Below are 24,932 nucleotides of genomic sequence, written 5' to 3' on the forward strand. Positions count from 1 at the left end.
AATAAATGAAAGCCATGCCCTCAAGGTTACTGCCCCAGATGACTTCTGACTTCAAGTTCTCCCTCTGCTCTGTTGGTCCGTGGTCCTATGAATGGTGGCCTGTTATGCAGACCCAGCTGAGAGAGTGGGTGGGCCATGACTTCAGAAGCAGACTCACAGAGGGCTAGGAGGGCAAATGTACCCTGAGCCCTGACCACAGCCCCAGGGCGAGCCCCCACATTATAAAATCTCCATCCCACAGGCACACTGAAAACTAGTTCCTCCCTGACAAGTTCAAACTATTCATGAAGGACATTCTGCTCTGTCCTTTGATCTCCATAAAACATGTGTAGTGAAATAGAACTTTACACTGAATATATTAGGTAGTTCACTAACTATGAGAATCATGGAAAACAACCTTTAAGAAAATGCAGTTTTACTTAATAAAAAAGGCTATTCAGACTGCTATGTCTTGTTTACATTTTCATTCTTTACACTGCATTTTTTACACACTATAGAGAGCCCTGAAAAAAGATAATTATTAACAAAAAGGGATACATTCTTGTGTGAAAAAACTAGTCATTAAAATAACCAAACCAACAATATGCTAATATACACCACTCAGATTTTCTAACAGCAGAAACCCTAAGAACTTAATTGCTTTTCTCTAAAACTACCAGAAAAGGCTGCATAGTTAGAACTCAAAACTGATGCCACCACGGAGTGACTATTAAGCTCTAGTTGAGCAGCAACTGGAACCTAGAGAATCACCACGTGGGCTGCTGTTCTGGGCATCACTGCTTACTGACCTAGAGCTGACGCCCCTGGATTCGAATTGTGTCACCTTCTTACTCAGCGGTACTTCCTTATCCACAGCAACCTGTCAAGACAGCAGGACAGAGCATGCTGCACAGACATCCAGTCACAGGCTCAACTTCCACTTAGGAGCCAGGGTTCTAGGAGCAAGTTTGGAGCCCACTCTTTTATCTGAACAGCAGACAACCCACTACGCAAGGATGCTTAGCACAAAGAGGGAAGGTTAAACAGACCTAGACAAAGCCAAAGCAGTTGCTGGCACTCTAGCCCCAGCTCCTGATCCTTCGGGCATGCACTCTAGGCATGCATGGGAACCCCACATGCGATGGCATCTCTAGTTGGTAGCATGCCTGACAGGCAGGACACCATGGTAGCCAGCAGAGCAGTGGGCTCGGTAATCAGGATCTATGGGTTACATTCTCTAAAGTGAGAGGTGAAGACCGTCAAATTCTCAGTCACAGACAGGAACTGCCACCATACTGTCTGGGCCCAGAAGGAGTTCAGTACCTGTTCTGAAGACATCTTACCCAGAGGGCAAACCCACACTGGGTCACAGGTACCCGACTCAAGCTGCTGGTTCCTAACGTGTAAGCTGGAGCGAAAGGATGCTCACTGTGCCTTGGTGCCCTGTGGCTTTCACAGTGGTGGCGGTCTCGTTTATTTCCCCTCCGGCACTATGAGCTTCTGTTTATCTGTGTCTTCTGACATTCCTACAACTCACAGAGCATCCTGCTGTCCAGACCAGTCTCACACGCACGGGGCCTGTTCTCCCAGGATAAGAGGAAAGGCGACATTTCTCTCCCTCCTGAGGATCTACTCAGACCCAGAGGAACAGGTGCTAGGGTGCATCTTTGAGTTGGCTGAAGTCACGGTCTAGACTCATGGCTCTTCCTATGTGAAAGCCCACTATTTACAGCAGGGGAACAGGGCCAGAAAGCTGGATGCTCACCCCATGATTTACATTACATCTATTAGAACTCAGGCCCACCGTTGGCGAGAAAGAAAGCAGGGAGGTCTAAAGCCTGATATCCACACAAGTTATTTTAGCACTAAAAACCGGAGGAAGCTAAGTGCTCCAGGCCCATCATAAAGAGGCAGCTTCAGCTTCATGTTGTACGGTCATCCATGGAGCAGAATGACTCAGTCTCCAGAAAGTAGACAGAAGCCAAGGACTGCCAGCGCCTTGTTTCCACACTCCAGTACCAGGTACTCACATACTGTCCTCCTTGCTGGCCCACTGGCTAGATGTGGTAGACAGCATATCTATACACAGCTGTCCTGAAACTACAGTCCATACCCATGGTTACTTCCCATCAAGCCCTGCTTCAATAAAAAACAAGTTCCTGACGACCAGAGAGTGCTGGCCCAGGCACAGAACAAATTCAGTGAGAAAATTCATGGACCAGCACAGGACCTCACCTGACCATACAGCATGCCCTCTGCTGCTCTGCCCAACACTACATGGCAAAGCCACAAGCCCACATCAGAGGTCAGAGGTAAGAAGGGAGTGCCCAGCCATCTCCAACTCATGTTACAGTACAGTCAGCAAGGGAACCTTGGCCTCTTGGTCTGTGCGTGGGATGAAGCAGCCATGACGGAAGCTCCCAGCATAACAAAGAATAATCAGGCAGGTGGGAGAGGGAGGTGAAACAGAAACTCTGCTGGAGGTCCACAGTAAAGCACCCAGCGATATTAAAGCACCCAGCAATTCCATTCTGCACTTAAGAGATGATGAGAACGATGATTTAAAAATTCTACCAAGGCTAGTGAGGAGGCTCAGAAGGTGAATGCATGCTGTGCAAAGATGAAGGTCAGCGCCCCAGACCCAACATCAAAACCAGATGGGCAAGGCAGCCGCCATAACACACTGAGAGGAAACAGGATCCCTGGAGCAAGCTGGCTAGCAAGGCCAGGTGTTATTCTTGGGTCCCTGCCCTAGCCACGCCCACTCCCATAACCTCTGACCCGCCCATCACCATCTTGGGACCCTCTCTCTCTCTCTCTCTCTCTCTCTCTCTCTCTCTCTCTCTCTCTCTCTCTCTCTCTCTCTCTGCTTTCTTAGCGTGCGCACGCGTTTTCTCTGTCTCTCTCTTCTTTTTTCTCTCCTCTCTCCTTTTATCTCTTTTCTCTGTCTTTCTTTCTCCCTCTTCCTTAATAAATACTTATGGCTATTACCTGTGTTTACGCATCTGTTACCTGCCGCCACCTTGGGCCAAGGAAGTGTGCCCTCCTGTAGCCGCTTTCCCATGGCCGGCTCCGCCAGCCCGCCCGGGGGATCGTTTGTAGCCGCTTTCCCATGGCGGGCTCCGCCAGTCCGCCCGGGGACCGTTTGTAGCCGCTCTCTAATCGTTTTTTAAGAATAACACCAGGTGATCTGCAAGTTCCTGAGACCTCCACAAAAGTGCTCCTTCATGCAGATGTACATGCACCCCCATACATGAACATAAATACACATATAATATTAAATATTAAAAATTAAATAAAAAAGGATTAAAAATAAACCACACCAACTCTGAGGCCTTTGAAAAAGAGGCAGATGTTAGCTGCTGATGGGGCAAAATGACACCAGGGACACATGCTGTTCCCAGCCCTCTCAGAGTACCGGAAACAAGTTCATCTCATTCTGGAAACGAGGAGCTATGTAGAAAGGTTGGCAGTGCTATTCATCTGTAACAGTGGACACCAAGCCTGCCCAACACTGGCTGGTGTCGTCGGCCCTGCGGGTGACCCTGCACAGAGAGTGCCTTACACGTGTCTAGAGCACCAGTGTGAATCTCGACCAATACCTGCTTCATGTAGGCATAGCACATGGTCTCCGCAACACGTTTGCCCTCATCGTAGCAGGCCCGGGGTCCTATGGGATTCACGTGGCCCCAGTAGTCCTCACTCTGAGGGTGGACCTCAGGATCTATGAGAAAGCACAAGACAATGAGACGTCACTTTTCCTCCCCCACGCAGCTCCCAGCTCATTACTAGGAACAATGACTATTTATGATGGGCCTAGGAATCCATTTACAACAGAGAGACATGCTCGAGGGAAGCTGTGCTATGTCCCTGTCCTCAGTTTCAGGCCCTCTGGCATTTCTCTGTTTCAGTAGTCAGGACAGCAGTCCACACATGAAAAAGCAGAGGGTCAGGGTTTCTGATTTTGTTGTCCCTCTATTTCCTAAATTATGTTAATTCCCTAAGTTATGCTTGACATTTGAAAGGTGACACAAACTGTGGAAGACACGGGGCAGGGTCTTCTGAGGTGTGCAGTGAGAATAAAGCAGACACTCACAGGAAAGGTCTAAAACAGCCTTTCTGTGGAGCGTGATGGTTTTCATGTGTTCCTGTCCAACAAATCTGAGGTCCGTGACAAAGACAATCCTGGGGCCCTGTGCAGGGAAGGTACTAGGGCAACGGATCCACAGGCAAACAGAATTCCCAATCCTTGCTTCTCTACTGCATAAATCAATCAATACTTTAAGATGTATCCAAGGAATAAACTATTTAAAATAACCAAATAATAAACCCTTTAACTCCTGTATTTGTAGAATATGAATTAATATCTACTTTAACTAGTGCACCAAGACCTTCCCACATATATATGTGCATCCAACCGTACTATAAAATGCTATAAATCTCTCCCAAGAAATATAGACAAAGCCATAAGCAACTCTGTGTTATAAATCCATAGCTGATTTATTTTGCACATGGCTTGACCCTAGACTTGTCAGGAAAAGGGAGAGGAGAATAATGTACGGGTGGACCCTCGGCACATGGACCTGAGTCAGCTAAGCCTTCAGAAGGCAGCTTTGAGTCTGTAATCTTGTAAGGTGTAGAGCGAGGCTTGAGTCTTGAGGGATACTTCCCCCAGCAAGAGGCAAGTTACACATGAGAGAAGAGGTCTAAGGCAAAGACTCCCTGAACAAGAAAACTAATGACTTACATCCATAAACATATGACCAAGATCGCTCTTTCTCCTGGCTCCAGACAGGCCAGATCCCAGAGGGTGTACCCAGACATTTTTGGCACAGGAGGAAGCCGGGCATAGCCATTCGGTCTTGGCACCACACTGGGCTGGAATGCCCAGGGCATCAAGCTTCTCAAAAAGCTCCTTCACAAAATCACTTCAGAAAACTGTGGGGGTGGGGGTGGGGGCGGGGGCAGTGGGCATAAGGGCCTGGAAGGTGACTCAGTAAAGTAAACAGAAAAAGGCTGGGCGTAGCAGTACCCACCTTGTAATCTCAGCATTGAGGAGGCAGAGCCCGGTAGATTTCTGGGGTCTGCTGGCCAGGCACCCTACCCTACTTGGTGAGCTCCACACTAGGTGAACAACACTCAGGAACCAGACTCCAGAGTATTCTCTGTCCTCACAAACACATGTGCACCTACATGCACCTGGAATACCTACATGTGATCATACTCCTATCATGTGTATGTGAGCATGTATGTACACAAAGGTTTAATAAAAATGATTCTTTGCTATGTGTGGTAGTGAGCGCCTACCATCTTGGCACAAGTGGAAGCCAGCCTAGGCTACATAGCACACTGGAGCCCAGTTGGGCTGTATTCTGTTTCAAAAGACAAAACAGAACGAGGGAAAGTTTTCTGACCCGTGCCCTCCTCATCCCCATTTTGTGAGGCTGCCAGCATAGGCAGACTCTCCACTAACAGCGCCGGTGGAGAAAGTGTCAAACCACAGAACCATATTTCCTAAGACTCCCAAAACACAGCTCTTACCAAATATGCAGTAAATGCTGGTGAGGAAGGCGGGGTGTCCCTTGTGCCTTTCAGACAGAGATGGCAGGGGCTAGGGCACCTACTTTGTCCTTTAATTGTCCAGAACCTCAAAGAAAAGGAGGATGTGCTACCCTTCCACAGCAGCCAGAATTACTCTCTGTGGAATTTCCTTACGGCTATGTGGTTGCTCAACCTGGCAAAGTTACTTCAAAAGTGATCTCTTTCAACTTTACACCTTAACATCCTCATTTCCCTTGTTCAGAAGAATAATATAAAAAGAGAAAAAAATACACCAGGTCAGGGTCAGGGGCCCCATTGTTCCAGGTAAAGGGTCTTCCACACCCTGTAGCCACCTAGTTTTGGGCTATGTAGGAACCAACATGAATTGAAAATCCAGCCCACTTCCTGTTCCTGACCCAAGTTCCCGGGTGTTGAAGCTCCAGAGAGACCACGAAGGTGGTGGCGAGGTAACATGTGACCTGGCGTTTACTGGCACGATCCAAGTTCCCGGAGAGGCTGAGAAGGTAGTGGGCAGGTAAAATGTGGCCTGGCAGTTATTGGCACTAAGTGTTCTTTCTGTAACAGGTGAGACCATGAGCAAGTGTCCACCACCAGCTCTCAGGTTACCCCGCAGGTGGTTGGTGGCTGGCCAGGCAGCACTCACTGCTCTCACTGCAGAATAACGTGAAGAGCGACTTCATGTTGGTGAGCTCTGAGATGTTTTCAGAGCGGAATGGAGAAATTCCACCTCCTCAACGCTGGACAACTCACCTGACCCAGGCCTCACAGAGGAGGCACCAAAGAGAGGCTGGTTGAGCCTTCTAAATGAAATCCTGGACTCTGATTACATCCTACCTAGGATAGGACACGAACAGCCCCATGGGTCAGTGGGCATCTTTCAGGGGCCCCAGCACTTACCTCCATATACCTCAGATGTGGAGGCCAGGAGCAGACGGGCACCCACGCGCTTGGCCAGTCCTGCAGAAAGTGTACACATCATCAGAGAAACTGTCAGCTTACATGGGCACTTAAATTTGTGTGTGTGTGTCTGTGTGTGTTGGGGGGGGGCAATTTAAACAATGTTTCGTCCTGCAGGTGCTAAGTCTCCCCCAGCTTACCTACTCCTAGTCCATCTGCTGTGGAGCCACAAGAAAAACAAAAACAAAAAACAGCAACAAGGAAAATGTAAATGGACCTTAAAAAACAGCATTTAGGTGGAAAGTGGGAGTTCCAAGCAGGGTCAGATCTAGACTGCTGAGCACAGTGTGACTCCAGGAGCTTCACACAGATGTCTATGCTCCAAAAACACTAACTCACACCATTGTTTTTGTTTTTATTAAAAAAGAATTTTAATCATGGAATATATTCTGATCATGGTTTCCCCTTCCAACTCCCCCCAGCTCCTCCCCACCTACCCATGCACCCAACTCTCTCTCTCTCTCTCTCTCTCTCTCTCTCTCTCTCTCTCTCTCTCTCTCTCTCTAAGTAGGCAAGCAAAAAAGCAAACAAAGTGGAATTTTAAAATTCTGAAAGAAAAAGAACAAGAAACACACACACACACACATCCACTCAAAAACAAAACCCATGAAACACAAAATTTTGGAAACCATAATATACAAGCCATACAAATACAAAATTGGAAACCATAACGCACAAGCAACAGACCTGTAAGCCATACAATGCCCCAAACACTGCATTATGAGACACAAAAGTCTACAAGAAGAGCACTGCACTTGGTTTGCCTTGACCATCTCTGCTGGGCTTCGGGCCTACCTGACTGTAGTTAATATACCCAGTGAGGATCCACTGGGGAAAAGCAATTTTTCCTTTGCAAGCAGATGCCAGCTGGAGAAAGCTTCTTTGTTAGGAGTGGAAGTGCATGCGTATCTACTGTGCCCTCTCAGTGCTGGGAACCTGTCTCTCTGTGCAGGTCCTGTATGTGCTGCCACAGTCTCTGAGTTCTCATGTACATCAGTCCTCTAGTGTGTGGAAGACTGTTTCTTCCGAATCATCTTTTGTGGCTACCCTATATTTTACTAAGGCTACCCTATATTTTACTGGCAGGCTACACACAGCAAGACAGGATGCTCCTCATCCTACTCCCCAGACGGCATACCTACTACCTCTTCTGCATACCCAACCTGGCAACTACCTGTATCCTTCTGCTGTCTTCCAGGCTGCACACACAGACATCTTTTAGAATGGAGCCACCACAACCCCAAGTCCTGCCCCAAGCCTACACTCAGCACCCACGGACAAGTACTAGACAATCACCAAGTGTGGGGTCAAGCAAACATGAAGAGTCCTTCAAACTTTTCCAGACATAAGAGTGGGAAAAGCCATCACCTTCTCTTAACCCTGCGGCTTCCTACCCTCAGGCTGAGGGGAAAAGATCAACAGTAAGAATGAATCTTCTATCGGAATACTGTAAAGAAAAAGAAATATGTACTGGCTTTGCTGGTAAAGCAAACTACACAGGGTTCAAGCGCTGACTCCACATGGAAAAGGGACGAAGTGACAGGATTTGGTACAATCTAAGTTTGAGCAATCAGAGGGGTCTTGGAATATATGTTATAGATGGAAGTCTTGCTACTGTGCACATTTGGAATTGCTTAAAATAGCCCCGGAAAGAGAGAGAAGAAAAGACAGCTTACTGACCCAACATGTTTAGCGTTCCGATTGTATTGGTCTTCAGTGTCTTGATGGGGTTGTACATGTAGTTTGGAGGGGAGGCTGGAGATGCCAAATGGTAAATCTGGTCAACTAAAGAGGCAAAAGAGAAGTGCATTATTTACAAGAAAAATGACTTTGTTTCTAAATCAGAAACTCTTGGGTACTATAGTATAAGCAATAGCTCCAGTTTTTCTTGTGCTGAAATTCTCCTTGCTAATATATTGTTGCTGATAGACACCAATTACATCCTTAACAACTTCACACAAAGTGAACACTAATAATAATCACAAAGAAATTTATCTTAGAATAATTCTTTAGTATTTGCATAACTGCAGCATTTATTGAAGACGAAAGCAAATCTACACTAAGGAGATGGATGATTTTTACTTTTACATGAAGAATATAATCTTGGTTGAACCTTAATGCTTTTTCAGAGCTGATGGAGATTCCCACTTCAGAATCATCCACGCTGAGAGCATCACTTCCTGTAAGTGTGCAGTTCAAACAGCAGAGTGTGCTTAGGACTGTTTAGAAAACTTTGGAAACTCTGGCTATTTCCAAGTTAGCAACCCAGGTAGCATTTTTAAAAATCAAACTCCATAACATAAACACAGTTCCTAAGACACAACAGTCTCAAATCTGAGCACGGCATGGCACTGCACCGCAGGAAATGCATTGTACATGCAGTGCAATGTGCATGCTGTGTGTTCAGTTCAAGGCTACAGCGAGGATGCACAATGAAACATGGGCAAGTACTGCTAGAAATGCCTGAATCATTACAAACTTGACGTTTCATTGGTTTGTTTTCCTTTTTTTCCTGACAGAATCCCCATGTAGCGTAGGACATTGGACTTCTGTCCTCCCCGCCTTGCCTCTAATTCCCAAGTGCCTGGATTCCCAGTGTGTCCCTCAGCTACATAACAAGCTTAAGTCAGTCTGGGCTACATAAGACCCTGTCCAAAGAGGGCAGAGCCAGGGGAACCAAGAGGGAAAGTGCCTCTTGTGAGCCCACTGCACCTCTCTGACATCGAACAGAAGCCATGAAGCTCTAACCCCCCTCCTGTCCATCACTTTAGTCCAGCCTTCTGCAAGGCTCACCCTGATGCCATCATGTATGGGAAACTTCCTGCTGCCCTACTCAGAAATAATTCCTCTTGGGCTGGTCACTCATGCTGCTAGCATGAGTTAGCTGATCTATTTGCTGCGAGCATGTGAACTGATCTATCTGCCCAGAAACCAACAAGCTACCTGGGCACTGTTTTCCCACCTCCACTCAGACAGGACCACAGACCACAAATGCAGAGTCTTAAGGCCACTGCAGTGATCAGCACAATCTCTTGCTGACCTGGAAACAGTCAATGGGAAGGAAGCAAATAGCCGTCCACAGTGCCTGAGCCCCGGCCCTTGGGAGCAGCTCCGAGAAGAGAGTAGTGAACATGATATAAACTAGGTCTTTTCCACTCCCTCCCCACTTAGAGCTAGGCTATCTGGTTTGCTTTACAGCCATCTGACAGGTTGGCCCTCTGATTTCCCTGGAAAGATGAGGGGTGTCCTGCACAGTTACATCAGGACCTCTTCTGCAACAGGACTTAGGTGCAGTGGCCCACTTAAGGAGAACCTGGATACTGCATGAAAATCCAGGTTCTACAGAGCCTGTTTCCCTGTGTGCCTGTGTTCTGCCTGTAACACTGCCCGCAATACCCCTGCTCCTGTCCTAAAAAGGACATTGCATGGACTGTTGACTTAATTAATCTGCTGAGGAATTACAAAGAGGAAAGGAAACTTTAGGGGCAAACAAGTTCAAAGGTGAGAAGCCTCGAGCAATATTAATAACTGGCTCTGGAATGTAAATAAAGCTACAAAGTTAACAGCGCTCACCATCCAGAGAAAAAGCCTGAGAACTTGTCAGCCGTGAGTTCAAAGCACAGTGGAATGAGACTAACACTCAGGCTGGAAGTGGGAGTGGCTGATCCACTGCACCTGCTGCTCTATGGCGGCTCTGCCCTGACCCTTTTGCATTTACAAGGCTATGGGATGTGATCTTAGCTAGAAAAAGAAAGTGGGAGAAAAATCCCTTGAGATTTTCAGCCATCAGGCATGCTTCCCAAAAGCAGGAAGGCTGGAAAAAGTGGAGCAGGAGGGCACTGAGGCTTGCCGGGGAGGTGGGGGGGGGGCGGGGGACGACTGGTACGAGAAAGGGGCCTCCCACGTTTGCTGCAGGTGAAGAACTCCCAGAGTCATTTAGGAGTTGCCTTCCTCCAGACAGATCCTTATGCAGCCAACTGCAGAATAACATGCTCTCCTGCTGTCCCGGGTGGCACCAAGATTCCCCTGGGATGGTGCCCGTGCTAAGAACAGCATTGGTACACACCAGCTAAGGACTGCACCATGACACTGGTATCACTAGGAGTCTCTCTGTGAAAATGTGCATAAAGAAAGCTTCTGTAAGATTCTCTTTTCTACAAGTTAAAGACCGCAGAAATGCAGTTAGCCCTGTTTTCGTAGGAACTATATCTACAGATGAGACCAACCATAGATCAAAACTATCCCTAGGACTGCATCTATATTGAACACATGCTGCCTTTCCCTGCCATGATTCTACATATTGCGACTATGGTGCATATGAGACTATGGGTGTGCTTACTTCTGTGTGGGGCCTGAGCATCTACGGATGCTGTAGCCACGGGGATCTGGGACCGTCCTCCACGGACACTGTCTTCTCTAGGCTTTCTACCGCTGTGATAAAACACTATGAGGGGAAGGGTTTATTTCATCTTACACTTCCACATCATAGTTCATCACTGAAGGAAGTCAGGGCACGAATTCAAGACAGTCATCTGGAGAGAGGAACTAATACAGAGGGCATGGCAGAACCGTGCTTAACTGGATTGTTCATCTTCATGGCTTTCTCAGCTTGCTTTATTATAGCACCTAGACCCAGGGGTGGAACTGACCACAGTGAGTTGGGACCTCCAATAGCAATCAAGAGAATACACCCATAGGCTTGCCCAAAGGGCAGTCTAGTGGGGCATTTTCTCAGGTGAGGCTTTTTCTTCTCAAACCACTTTAGCTGTGTCAAGCTGACACAAAGAAGCAGCTATTAGCACAGGCACTCAGGGAGGACTGTTCTGGATGTGCGCCTAGCATGGGGCTAAGTAGCCCCCAGTCTCATCCGTGACTGCAGTATTTACAGGGAGAAGCAGGGTGCCAGGACATGGACAAACTTTCACACTCCTCTCAGCTGGGATAACCGTGTTCTAGCTGGGTGGTGGCGGTGCCTTTAATCTGGGAGGCAGGTGAATCTCTGTGAATCCTGAGTTTGAGGTCAGCCTGGTCTACAGAGTGAGTTCCAGGGTAGCCAGGGCTACACAGAGAAACCTTGTCACAAACAAAAAAACTCTCTAAAACAACAACAACAACAACAACAAAACCCCACAGCATGTTGTAACTGTATCAAAATACCAAAGATAACTAACTAATTTACAAGACAAAAGGGTTCTTTTAGTTGACAATTCTATAGGCTATCACCCGAAATCAGATGGCTTTGTGATCTAAGGATCTTGGGAAGGAGCCACAACATGGCACAAGTGTAGAGTGGAACAAAATATTTTTATGACAAACCCTGAGGCAGAGAAAGAGAATGGGCACAGCCCCACAATTCTCTTTAAGGGTATACCCCTGACAACCTAAGGGTTTCTATATGCCACCCACCCCAAAAACCCACAGTACTTGCCAATAAAGCCAAAGTTTTATAGATGGATCTTTGGTCCATTTTATAATAGCCAATTTCCTCTAAAATACTAAAAGTAACGACACATAAGCACCAAGCATTGCCCTCATCAGAGAGCAGAGATGCTGTCTTAGTTCACTCAGCGCAGTATAAAGAAATGTCATTTTGCTGTTGGCATGTAAACAGAAGAATCCATTTCCACACTGGAGGCTGGAAAGTCAAAGAGAGTGGTGCTTGACGATACGGGGTCTGGGGAGGACACACTTCTTGGTTTATAAACGCTATCTTCTCATTGTGTTCTAAGAGTGGGGGTGCTTTTAACATTCTCATAGGGCACTAATCCCTATATGAGGGAATCATCTCATGAACCGACCATCCTCCAAAGGCCACACTTCCCAGTACTATTACCCTGGGGAATTAGAACCTCAATATTCAACATTTAGACCATAAATGTTGTGCACCACATAGGTTATATCAACGTGCCAATTTCAAGACTTGGGAAGCCACATGCAGTGGACAGGCATTCGCCTGGCAATACCCACCCTTCTTATGGAAACTAGGACTGCACCTTACATATGATAAAAACATCAACAATGAAACGTGAAAACAGTCACCTTCGATGTAGAGGGGCTCCACCACATCATGGTTGATCAGCTCGAAGTTCTCATGGCCGATCCAGTGTTCCACATTTCTCTTCCTGCCTGTGAAGAAGTTGTCCACCACGGTCACCTCATGGCCATCCATCATGAGTTTGTCAGTCAGATGGGAGCCCACGAAGCCCGCGCCTCCAGTGATCTGTGTTGGGACACCCCCAGAACACACAGTGACGACATGGAGACAACGCTTCGGCACACAACTACCCTGTCGTGTTCTTCCTGCACTAGGACTCTAGTTTACTGATGTTCTAACTCCCCTACAATATTAGTACTGGGTAGGCTGAGGCAAAAGAATTAAAGTGTTTTCAAGTACTGAGAAAAATATCTGATTCAAATGCGACACACTCTAGTCCCTGACTCAGGAGGACAGCTCATTTCATTTCATCTCTTCTTTCGGGAGCTCTGGGGCTTGAATCCGGGACCTCACACATTCGAAGCAAATCTTCTGCCCCAGAGCTGTGCACATCTAGACCCATGACCATTTTTTGCTTGCTGTTTTCTTTTCACTTCTGAGACAGGGTCTTGCTACATTGCCTGACCTCACTTTGTAGTCCAGGGAGACCTTGATTTAGAAATTTTCCTGTCTCGGCCTTCTGAGTAGCTAGGACTGCTGGCCAGAGGGGCCATCAGCTCCAGCAAATTTTCAGCTGTTTCACCCAGTGCACTTTCTCAAGAGGTCCATGATTACAAACTTAAAAACTCTCACTGTTTTGACCGACACTACACATATCACTGAGCAAAAGCTTCTGAAGTGAGCTTCTCTGTGGTGCTCTAGCGTTTCTGCAGCAAGAAGACCTGCAGACACCCACGGGGGCAGAAGTGCCAACGATACATGCCCGCTTCTAACATTCCCACACCCTCAGCAGGCAATTCTTGGAGGCATCGTGTGCAGCAAGGACTAACGTGTACTACATTCCTTTTGTTTCCTTCTTCAGGAAATAATTCCTTCCAGCGAAAATGACGAAGGGTTTTTTTATAATATACATATGTACGTTATAATGCTCTAATTGTAAATTTTACCCCGTCAGACAACCGTTTCAAATGAAACACCAGCAGAAGTTCAGCCTTTACAAAGCTTCCCCAAGAGGACCAACGGCGAACCCAAACGTGGGACAGCTCCGAACTTACAGCTCATCTCAACGCCGTGGACTTCTTGCTTTTCTGGGCACTAATGGGTCGCTCAAATAGCCTTGTTCAAGGTGAGCGTTTGACTTATGCTGCCCAGCAAAATCAACGAAAAGAAATATCCAGACAAACCTTCTCTGTGTATAAGGCTTTGACCATTATGCAAAAGGCTTTAGGTTTTAATAATATGTCAGACCTGGGCCCCAAATGATGCTGAAATGTCCTTAACCTATGAGCTGGCAGATGAACCAAAAATTCTAAGTACATTTGTGGCAGGAAGGTATAAAGAAAAAGAAAATCTGCAAGAAAACCTTAGCAAGACCACGTGGTATTTACCAGCGTGCCTATGCTTTGAGTCCACCAAAGTCTCCTTGTTAGAAAGTCACGTCATGAGGCAACTATGATGGGAGATGGAGCCAAAGGCCCTTAGGGATCTGCCCTGCTGGGTGCACTGCGAGAGTGGGGTCCTTATAAAAGCAGAGGCTCAGCCTCTGTCTTCCCTTGCTCTCTACCTCTGCTGCTGTATGACATGGTATCTGGGTCAGATGCAGGACCTGGTCTCTAGAACACAAGCCAGGACATTTCTCATCATCAGAAGCTATCACTCTGTGCATGGAAATTATGTGCAAGGGAAATTACAGCAATACAAACACACAACTGCAGACCATCAGATCTGTGGCCAGTCTGCCACATGGCAACAGACAGACTAGAACAGCCTTTGCTACTGGTACCCAGAACAACAGAAAGACATCCACGATCCCATCAAGGGCAATACAGCCTAAGGTTCAGACAGCAAGATGGTCCAAAGTGAGCTTCAAATTTAAGTCTCTACCAGAACCACAGATGGCTTTCAAGGGAAAAATCTGATAAGTCGATCCTAAAATTTTTAAGGAATTGCAAAGGAGTCCAGAATAGTCAAACCATTTTGGAGAAAGACACACACACACACACACACACACACACACGCCTGTGTACATGCACACTTACATACTCACACACAAGGAGGGGGTATCAAAGTGGTATGACATGCCGCTTAACTTCAAAGCCTATTACGAAACCACAATGACCAACACTGATTCAAAGGTCAGTGGATATGACAGTCCAGATATAACTACTTATGTTCAAATGATTTTCCCAGCAAAGGTACCGGACTGTGAAGGACAACTGAAGCAAAAGAAAGAATGCCCCTCACTTAACATCACATTCAGAAATTAACTCATAATATAATTGTCAGTTCCAAAAGAAACTCAGAACAAATGGCTAACTGTAGTTCCTAGCAATGTACCAAAGTGTTTGCTGGACTCCAGGCTCACTCAGCACCCGGGGCTCTTCTCAGTTCTTCTCGCTCCACCCCCCCACCCTAAACTTCTCCAGCTCATGGGCTTCCCTTCCCCCAGCTTCTCATGCCTATATAACCCTGTCATTTGGCCATGTGCCTTCTTGGTCCTTTAAGCTCCACCCCCGCCCTCTCTCCTCTTTGCTCTTCCCCTCTACCTTTCCTCTCGTGGCCTGCTCCAGTCTACTGGCCTTGTTTAGCCTACTATGCTAGGTTCTCTCCCTGCTCTGGACTCTTCCAGGCCCCTCTGGCTGTGCTCTCCCTCATCTACAACAGAAACCTTCTCTCACTTTTTATAATAATACAGATCTAGATTTAAGTTTCAACCTAGAAAACTCTTAACAGACATGACAAATCTTTGTGTCTTTAGGTTGGACAGTAACTTCTGAACTATACCATTAAAACACAAGCAACAAATTAAAAAATTAAAATAAAGCACTTGAAGTCGAGTTGATAAGGACAGACACAGAGACAGACAGACAGACACACACACACTTTTATGCATGTCTAACAAAACGAGATTACTAGTCTACATTATGACAGTTTAGTAGAAATCTTGCATTACATTTTATTGCTGTGCTGATTTCCACCTGCTGACTAAAGCCCCTACTCCTTATCTGGGGAAGAGAAACACTTGCCAGAAACTGCCTGGAGCACAGGTGCCCTCTCTGCCCTCCTCTGTCCAGCTATCTGAACAGAAGTCCTGTTGTGGTCCGCTGGCTAAGAAAGGCACATTTTTATTGCTACCTGCTACATCTGTGCCTTCACTGCTGCTGGCAAACGTTCTATGTGTGCATTTATTGCTACCTTTAAAACATCAGCCAGCAAAACATCTGTTCCCGCCATTTCTGCTCCTGTAAACAGGCTTCACTGTGAGGACAATTCCTTTTGGTGGGCAGGGGACCCAGAGAATACTCTTGGGTGGCCACACTGTCATCTGACCTATGAAGGCTTTAAGAAATTGTGGAGGGTGTTAGACTTCCTCAAAGCATTAGATGAGTCACAGCCCATGCAAAAAGAGCAGCTCTTCCATCTCTCCAAGTGCATGCTGATTATTTGCTGGTTATAATTTTCACAAAATGGGAAAATATGCAAAAAATCTGTGGTAAAGGACTTATAATAATATACAAAATCTCTATTATGATCCAGCAATAAGAAGGGAAACCTTTTTAAAAAATACCCAAAGATACAAAGACGGCCAATGAGCCCAAGAACAGTCCCAATGAAGCATGGATGAACCTTGGAAACATGCTAACTGAAAGGAGCCATCACAGCCAGGCCAACATGGCACAGTCTATCCGTATGAAGAAGCCAACTGATAGACACAGGCAGACAGGGATGTAAGCAGCTTCCCAGGGTTGCCATATGGATGATGAAGCCAACTGGTGGCCTTAGGAAGACAGAGAGGTGAGCCATTGCCTAGGGTTGCCGCACGGTATCTCTGGGGCATCATGACTATGGTAAGCTGGATCTGGTGAGGGTTGTGCTATTTTGGGATTACAATAGAAACCAACAAATTACACTTTAAACAGTGAATTACATGTTATGTGTATGGTGCCCCAATAAAGGTGTGACTTCAAAAGAAATACAACAATAAAATCTCTGTGTAGTGCCCTACAAAATAAGATACGGTTTTTCTCCTGAAGAGCTTGAGTTAATATTTATCAAGGAGACTCTTAGCCAGGGTGATCACCGCTGTGGTCCAAGCACCAGAGAAGGTTAAAAGCTGCAAGGGTGAAGTTTCAAGAATTTCCATATAGACTGCATACTTCAACTCTGAACTCTTTGGTTAGTTCTAGTAATTCTATTTAAGGAGATCCTTTGGGCTTTATACATATGAACGTGTATCTTCTCTAACTATAGACAGTCTAATTTTGGCATTTTCAGTGTAGATTTCTTTCAGCCCTGAGTACACAAGAAAAAGCCACATGTCTACAGAACATCACCTATAGTCACAGCAACACGGTTCACAATAGCTTCGCCCATGAAGAGAAAGGTAGTGGATAACACTGGAAACATCACTCTAAGTCAAAGAAGCCAGACCCAAGAAGCCACAGTGCATCACATGAAACATCTGAATGGGGCAAAGCCCTGGGGACAGACAGCAGCCGCAGTGGATGCTGGGAGCCAATGGAGAAAGGGAAAGCAGTTGCTAATGGTACGAGGTTCCTTGTCAGTATGTGATGCCACTAAAACAGTGCAAACAAAATACAAAACACTGCACTGGATACACATACACACACACACACACAAATATATACACTCCAAATTTGTACTTTTAAATAAAAAAGTATAAAACTTCATTTGAGGAGGTAGAAGAGCAAATTTCTTAATAACATAAATGGAATCTGGTGTGCAAACTTACCAAAATCCTTTTCCGGTCCTTTTCTGATAAAAACTTTACTGGTGGGTATTTCTGGGTGAAACTATAATACGAAGAGATTAAAAGGGAAAGTCAGTCCAATGTGGTTCCCGGGTCACTCCACAGGCTCTGTACAGACGGCACAGGGGAACACTTCTCAGAACCCTGCGGGCAAAGCCTGGCTTGACAATCCATGCAGGAAACATCGTTACTCCACCGAGGTGTGTGCCAGCCCTGCCTGTTTGGAGACAAACAGCTTTGATCCTTTTTCACTACTGATAAAGGAATGCCTTGTTTAAAAGTATATATACATGTATATCTTTTTGCTAAATCATCTCAGTTGTAAAACATCTCAGTTGAGTATTTTTTCTATCTATTCTCAGAGCATGGCTGCCACTCCTTTCCCCTCCAGAGAGGAACAGAGGGGACAGCGGCTAGTTTCAGTGTGAGATGCTCCTTACCTATCCCTGTTTGCATCCAACTGGAGACGGACTGAAAGTTAAAGGAGCTGCTGGCCGGCAGATGAGAAGCACTAGCTGTACTCGGCCGGGTAAGGTCATGGACTGCACTAGACATGGCAGTACCACACACATCAATCCTCAGCCTGCGGTTGGCAGAGGAAAGAGGATCAGCATTTCCAAGCCAGCCTTTCTCTCTCTGTCTCTCTGTCTCTGTCTCTGTCTCTGTCTCTCTCTCTCTCTCTCTCTCACACACACACACACACACACTGGCAGTACTGTGGGGGTACTGTATCAGATAAAGCACAAGACCATGTGAAGTCACAGGTCCATGCAGAAGACTGATTCTCAAGACAGCAGAGACAGAATAAAACTCTCCTGCTCTAGAAGTTTCTGCAGCTCCTTCCTAGGCAGAGTCCCCGGCAGCGCTTCAATGAATCTGTGCAGCTTTGTAGTTACTGTTGTAACAGGGGATGGGTAGGGCTGCCCGCAATCTCCCCGTCCCGCACAGAGCTGGTACAAAGTGCACGCGTTAATGGTCACTGAACCAAACAGAGTAGCACACTCATTATCTGGGGGCTGTTCCCTGGGAACAGGCAGTCGGGCTGAAACGGAGCAGAAGTCTTGTTTTTACAGTACGGAATTTCCCTAGGAAGAGCTTCCATACTCTCAGAATGGCGGGCTCCCTTTCACGCTGTAAACACAGGCAGACAGAGGGGCAAATGCAGACAACAGTGGCAATCCCGGGCTTGTTCTGAAACTCTCTATCAGACCTCTGTGCAGAAGTGCAAACAGGGAAGGAGTAGCCTCAATCCATGTGCCCTGAGAATTCAGAAATTCAGTTTGGAAAACTTCAACACAACTACATTCTTCTTCCAATGTTTAATGAAAAAAAACTATACTTAATTGGAAAAAAACGAAAATGTTTTTATGAACATGTATTTAGATCATCACAGTTTATAGAAATCACGGTGATTTGAGAAGGATTATGTGTGTGTGCACTGTGTGAGTGCACGTGCGCACACGCATGCACATGTGTGATAGGTGAAAGGCCGGGAGCTGATGCTGTGTGTCTCCAATAGCGTTCCACTTTGTTTACTGAGACAGGCTCTCTCACTGAAGCACAGCTCACTGACTCCACTGAGTATAGCTAGCCAGCATGTTGGACAGTATCCCATTTTTGCCTCTCAAGTGCTGGTGATGCTGGAGAGACCCTGCCTACAGCTGGCAGACAGGGCTCAAAGTACCATGTGGCTATACCCTTCCTTCCCCACTTGCACAACAACAGCACTGGATGACCCAGACACAAAACATTCCTTCTTCCAGTCTGCTTTGTTTTCCTTTCCCAGGCTGATACTCTCTCTCCTGCCTGATTGGTCCTTAATCTATACCTCATTTGCATACACACGGCCAGAGCAACCTTTTCCAGAGTCTGGCTTTTAGCCAGTTACCCTGGGGGTTTTGAAATACAACTGAGAAGACCAGTCCAGGTTTTGAGACCCCCTAAGGCTGACCACTGCAAGATCCACCACTACTACTGCAGACAGGGGAATCGGTCATGTCTTTGAGTAAACCTACTATTCCATCCTCTAAGGTCACTGCCTATGTCATTCTCTCCCTCTGCAGACTAGTTTCTCGCACACTGTTCTCAGCTGGCTGAGGACCTGCAAGGACAGAGCTGTAACACTCTCCAGTAACCTCCTGGTTGGTGTCTCCAGACCCAGACCCACAAACAGGTAAAGCTGTATGGTTGCTAAGGGATCCTGTTACCAACCACAGCTCCTTTTAAATTGGTACTCTCACCTGCAAAATAAAATTCCCCGTGTGCTGATCCCTTACTCTACTCTTTGAAGAAAGGTATGATACAAAATGAATTCAAGAATACATCACAGAGATCATTCACCATGGTCAAGTCAGGCTTCTTCCAGAGACGCAGGGATGGCTCAATACACAAATCAATGTAAATGTAAACTGTAATATATAATGTCAACTGACCAAAAGAACTCAAGAACATCAATCACATGGTCATAAATGAAAAAAAAAAGGAGCCTTTAGACAATATCCAACATCCCTTCATGTTAAAAAGTCCTCAAGAAACACAGACTAAAAGGAACATGTCTCAACATAATAAACACTGAACATGATAAACATACAAACATACAGCTGGCTTAGTAAACAGAGAAACTCAAAACATTCCACTCAATCAAAACAGAGGTGACCACTTTCTCCACACTTACTCAAAATAGTATTAGAAGTCTTAACCAGAGCAATAAGACAAGCAAAACAGAAAAGATAGAAACAAATAGGAAAGAAAGATATCAAAGTATCTTTATTGGTAGATGATATGACTGTAGAAGATGAAACCCTAAACCCTCCACCAGAAAACACTTAGAACTGATACACACTTTCAAGCAACCAGGATACAAAATCAACAATCAAAAACTCAGTTATCATTCCTGTATATCATTGACAAATACACTGAGAAAACTGGGGAAACAGCTGCATTCACCACAACTTTAAAAAAAAAAAAACAGCCAAAAAAACCTTTGAATAAACCTAACCATGGATGCAAGAAAACCACGATGGAAAAACTTTAAAACTCTGAAGAAATGGAGAAAGCCAGTAGAAGATGGAAAGCCTCCTATGCATACGGATTGGCGGAATTAATACTGTGAACATAGCTATTCTACCAAAAGCAATCTACATATTCCATACAATATCAAAAGTTTAATGATGTTCTTCACAGAATTGGGGGGAGGGGACTTAAAATTCATATGGAAGCAAAGACCCAGATAGCCAAAGAAATCCTAAATAAGAAGAGTACTCCTGGGGTAATATCATCAATAATTTACACTAAGTTACACTACAAAGTCACATAGTAAAAACAGACACAGAGATCAGTGAAATAGAATGGAGGACCCTGACACAAGGCCACAAAAGTACGACCACCCGATTTTTAACAAAGATGCCTAAAGATGCTCACTAGAGAAAAGAGCATCCTCTACAAATAGACCTAGGGAAGCTGGCTATCTGCATGCTGAAGGATGAAACGGGATCCTTAACTCACCCTATTCAAAAATCAACCCAAGGCCATTAAAGTGGATACCTGGAGGAGAGCCGTGCTAAGAGCCACACAGACTGTGGAAACCCAGGCCAAGAGGCGTCAAAGAAGGACAATATTAGCAAATGCAATAAAAACTGCCTTTTGTGATACTGTGGCAAAGAACGGGAAAGCTTTGTTTGTGTCCGAAGAACTTACCCACGGTAAATTTAAAAGTGATGGATTTATTTCTTTGGCAAAGGAGATTTCAAGAGAGCCCAAAATAGATCCTGAGGTATGGTTATTAGCAATCACTCTTATGTGGGTCTACAAGAAAAAGAGCTATTGGGGCAGAAAAGAATACAAACTGCATAGTTTGCAGAGAAAAGGAATACCGACAAGCTTAAAATAGTACAGAGGTTGGTAGAATGGAGGCTGCGATTGTTAAAGAGATGAACACGTTGAGGGAGAGGCCTCCTCTGCACTGGAACAATGGGAAGGGTGAGATCCCACCCAGGTAAGCGTCAAACTTCTAAAAAACAAAACAAAAACAACAAACAAACAAACCCCCAAAACAAAAAACAAGCAGGTATAAGAGCATAAGGTGTTTTCTGCTCCTAAAGACACCTGCAATCAAAAGCTGCTAACGTGGCTGCAGGCGGCTGAACTGACAGTGTTGTCTGTATGGTGCAAGAGTGAAGGGTAGCAGCAGCATCTGCTGCAGTTTCAGAGAACATCCACGGCCAGGCAACATGTGTCAGGGGAGTCCCAGTGTTATAGCCCTGGGAAGTCACTGTGTGAAGCTATAAAAGCACAGTCTGGGTTGTGTTGGAGACCATGAGACATTAGAAATGCCAGAGCCATGAGGTATCTGCCAAGATACCCGTCCAAGGGAGGTGTCAAAGTTGGAGGGACGGCACCATCTAAGCCCTTTGGGACTATAGGCTATAGTTTGCCCTGCTGGGCTTCAGTTTTGCTTACTCCACCATTTCCTCACAATGTCCTCATTCCTCCATTTTAAAATGGTAACGTATCTTCTGTGCCATTTTATGTCAGGAGTATATAATTCGATTTTACAGGCGGTAGCAATTAAGATACTAAATGGAATCTCAGAGGAGACTTTGGCCCTTTACATGATGTTGTGACTATAAAAGACTGCAGGGACCTTTGAAGTTAGGACAAAATGCATTTTGCTTTACAGAGGCCAGAGAGTACAATGCAATAGTTTGAATGTAAAATGAACCACATGTTCCAGGCATTTGAATTCTGGTTTCCCAGTTGTTGGTGCTGGTTATGGAGGCTTAGGAGGTGTGGCCTTGCTGGAGGAGGTGTATCACTAGAGAAACATTCTGAGAGTTAAGAGACTCACTGTTTCTAGTTCTCTCTCTCTCTCTCTCTGCTCCTGCTTGAGGTTTAAGATGGAAAGCACGGCTTCTGTTCTGCACTATGCCTACCACTTGTAGCCATCATGAACTCATCCCTCTGGAACCATAAGCCCAATACACCCTTCCTTTTCTAAGTTGTCATGGTAATGGTGTTTCATCATGGCACTGCTGACTAATACAGGTGCCCTGCATGGAGGAACAATGATACTCCTAGCAATCATGGATAACTTAATTAAAATCTTGTTGCCTATGTGTTACAGATGAGGAAGGTCCCACAGCACCCCAAATAATACAAGCTGTCACCACTGCACCATAACCAGGTGCCAAGACTGCCACTGAAGATAGAAGACACTTGGGTTGCTGAACACTGAGAAACCAGTCTAGAACTGGCCTGATAACTTTGTTCTTGCTGGCTAGCCTTGATAGAGCCAAAAGGCACTGTGCCAGCACTGCGGAGGAAAGTTTCCACTGGTAGAGCCAGAATGCTACAGTACCAACCAGCTGTCAGATGTACCCACTAGTGCCATAGTGGTAGAAAGGTTACAGGAAAGCTAACTGCTTTTGGATTAGATTGAGGCGCACTCCACAGGAAGGAGTTCAAGCCTGATGCTGTACACCTGGTCAAAAGGCTATTGCTGGGGAGGTCCCAGGTCTCAGGGAGGAACATACAACTGTTGACTTACTATGCAGACACAATGTCAAACTACCTCATGGATGTATGCGTGGGTGATACATACATACATACATATACACACACACACATATATATACATACACACAAGCATATATATATATACACACATACATATATCTCCTCATGGATACACACACATACACACACACACACACACACGCTCTCTCTTATATTAGTGCTTTCTTGACCTCAGACAGAGTCACCTTTGTTAACAGTTGGCAATAGTTAATGAGCAGACTCATAATTTGACAGAGTGCTGAGAACAGGTGACTGTTTTGTGCTTAGTGTTAAGTGTCAACCCATGTGTCAACTCATGTCACACCCCAAGGCTCTTTGGAACTGCAGAAGTGGTAGAACGAATCAAAGAGCCAAAGGATGGGAAGAGATGCCGTGAAATACTGTCTGGGGACGTGGCATGGCCCCTGCACGCAGGAACTCACGGCAGCTGTGGTTACCTGCACAAGACTGAACAACATTCCAGCCGGCATCAGAAACTGGACTTAGTGCATCACCAAAAAAATGACAACAAAAAAATGAGAGAAGGTGGGGTGGGGACAAGAAGGTATGTGTGTTGGGGTTGGGGGTTGGATCATGGGAAAAAGCAGTCTTAAAAAAAACAAAAACAAAAAATTAGTCAGGAGGATCAACTGTCTCATCAGCATTACAGGAAACACACATCTATGGGGCTTCCGTGTGGGCTTGGGGTTCCTAACTCCAGCTTCATTCTCACAGGGTAAGCACTTTATCCACCGAAGTAGCTCCCCGGCTCTGATTTTTAAAACTTAAGATCTCTTGTCAAGATTTTATCAAAATCACAGTAAAAATTAACTTCAAACCACAAACAAACAAAATCTCCCTTTTTGTTTTCTTAAAGGAATTCTATTGTTTTCAAAGGAAACCGTCCTTAACAACAAAGGGTTTTTAAATATTTTAAACACTACATCCAGGACCTGGTGTGGAAGTGCACGATTTGTAAATTCCAGAATCTGGAGGACTAGGCAGGAGGACTGTGAGTTAGGCTCGAGACCAGTGAGGATACACTGAGCTCCAGGAGACTGCACAACACAGAGAGACTGCCTCTCAACCATCACTGCTACATTCCCACTTTAAACAGCTGCGTAGGGAAGGGAAAGGTCTCTCTTGAGAATGTCTTAATTTTTTATATTCTCTAAGTTCACACATAACTTTCTTATACAATGAACTCAACTGAGATGAACATTTTAAACAGATAGTTCCTGTCACTCACCTAAGATATTTTCTTAAAGTCAAAACAAAAAAGGGTGCATACCTTTTTTCCAAATCTCTGATTTTCTCTCTTAATGGTTCAACAATCTGGAACAAGAAGAGAAATCAGTTTTAAAGCAGAAATCAGTTTTAAAGCAAGCAGGCCTTCTATTACTTTTGCCTTAGCTTAACACTGGAGGGAACAGATTTTAATAGGGCAAATGGTCTACAGACAACAAGCAGAAAGTCCCCATACGGAACAGAATGATGCTTCAGTTGCAGAGGCACCGAACAGCATTAAAGCGCATGAATCTTCCCCCACCCATCCCCCCAAGGAAGGTGGGTTGACAGATATATGAATGGGCCAGAAGCAGAGCGGAAGAGAGACTAACCTCTTCGATCTTGCTTTCAAGCTTTAATTCACTGGTTTCCTGAAGAGACCTGTTGAGCAGAAAGCTGCAAAACTGAGATCAGTTGGAAGACTTTGTGCCTTCAAGATTTGTGAACCAATTACCCCAAAGCAAACCCTACTTACAGACCCTCTGCCCATCTTGCTCAAGTACTGACGACACTTCCAGCTCTCCCCAGCAGGGGGCACAGAAGAGGACAACGAGAGAGTGTGAGTGAGGCAATCTCCTCAGGTCTAAGAACACTTGGGATTTTTCCCCCCAACAGATTGGTTCAATTAAACTAAATAATCTTACTTCCATGTTACACCCAACAAGAAAT

The 24,932-nt window shown here is 45.5% G+C and overlaps 1 protein-coding gene across 2 annotated transcripts in view; it reads right to left on the reverse strand.

Moving 5' to 3' along the window:
- The window catches only part of Uxs1 (UDP-glucuronate decarboxylase 1), a 65,199-nt gene that overhangs the window by 20,478 nt on the left and 19,789 nt on the right, over positions 1 to 24,932 (reverse strand). Inside the window, exons 3-9 of one of the 2 annotated variants that reach the window (XM_050160525.1) lie at positions 24,596 to 24,644; positions 24,268 to 24,311; positions 17,406 to 17,466; positions 12,538 to 12,718; positions 8,179 to 8,283; positions 6,439 to 6,498; positions 3,582 to 3,703 (exon numbers count right to left, since the gene is read on the reverse strand). In XM_050160525.1, the coding sequence (XP_050016482.1) occupies positions 3,582 to 3,703; positions 6,439 to 6,498; positions 8,179 to 8,283; positions 12,538 to 12,718; positions 17,406 to 17,466; positions 24,268 to 24,311; positions 24,596 to 24,644 (622 nt within the window). Of the gene's footprint in view, positions 1 to 3,581; positions 3,704 to 6,438; positions 6,499 to 8,178; positions 8,284 to 12,537; positions 12,719 to 17,405; positions 17,467 to 24,267; positions 24,312 to 24,595; positions 24,660 to 24,932 lie in introns of both variants that reach the window. The other variant, XM_050160524.1, reaches the window with a different exon arrangement.

This window comes from Alexandromys fortis, unplaced genomic scaffold (genome assembly GCF_014885135.2).
Source record: "Alexandromys fortis isolate MF-2015 unplaced genomic scaffold, M_Fortis_MF-2015_v1.1 scaffold_116, whole genome shotgun sequence".
In the NCBI taxonomy this organism is placed as follows: domain Eukaryota; kingdom Metazoa; phylum Chordata; class Mammalia; order Rodentia; family Cricetidae; genus Alexandromys; species Alexandromys fortis.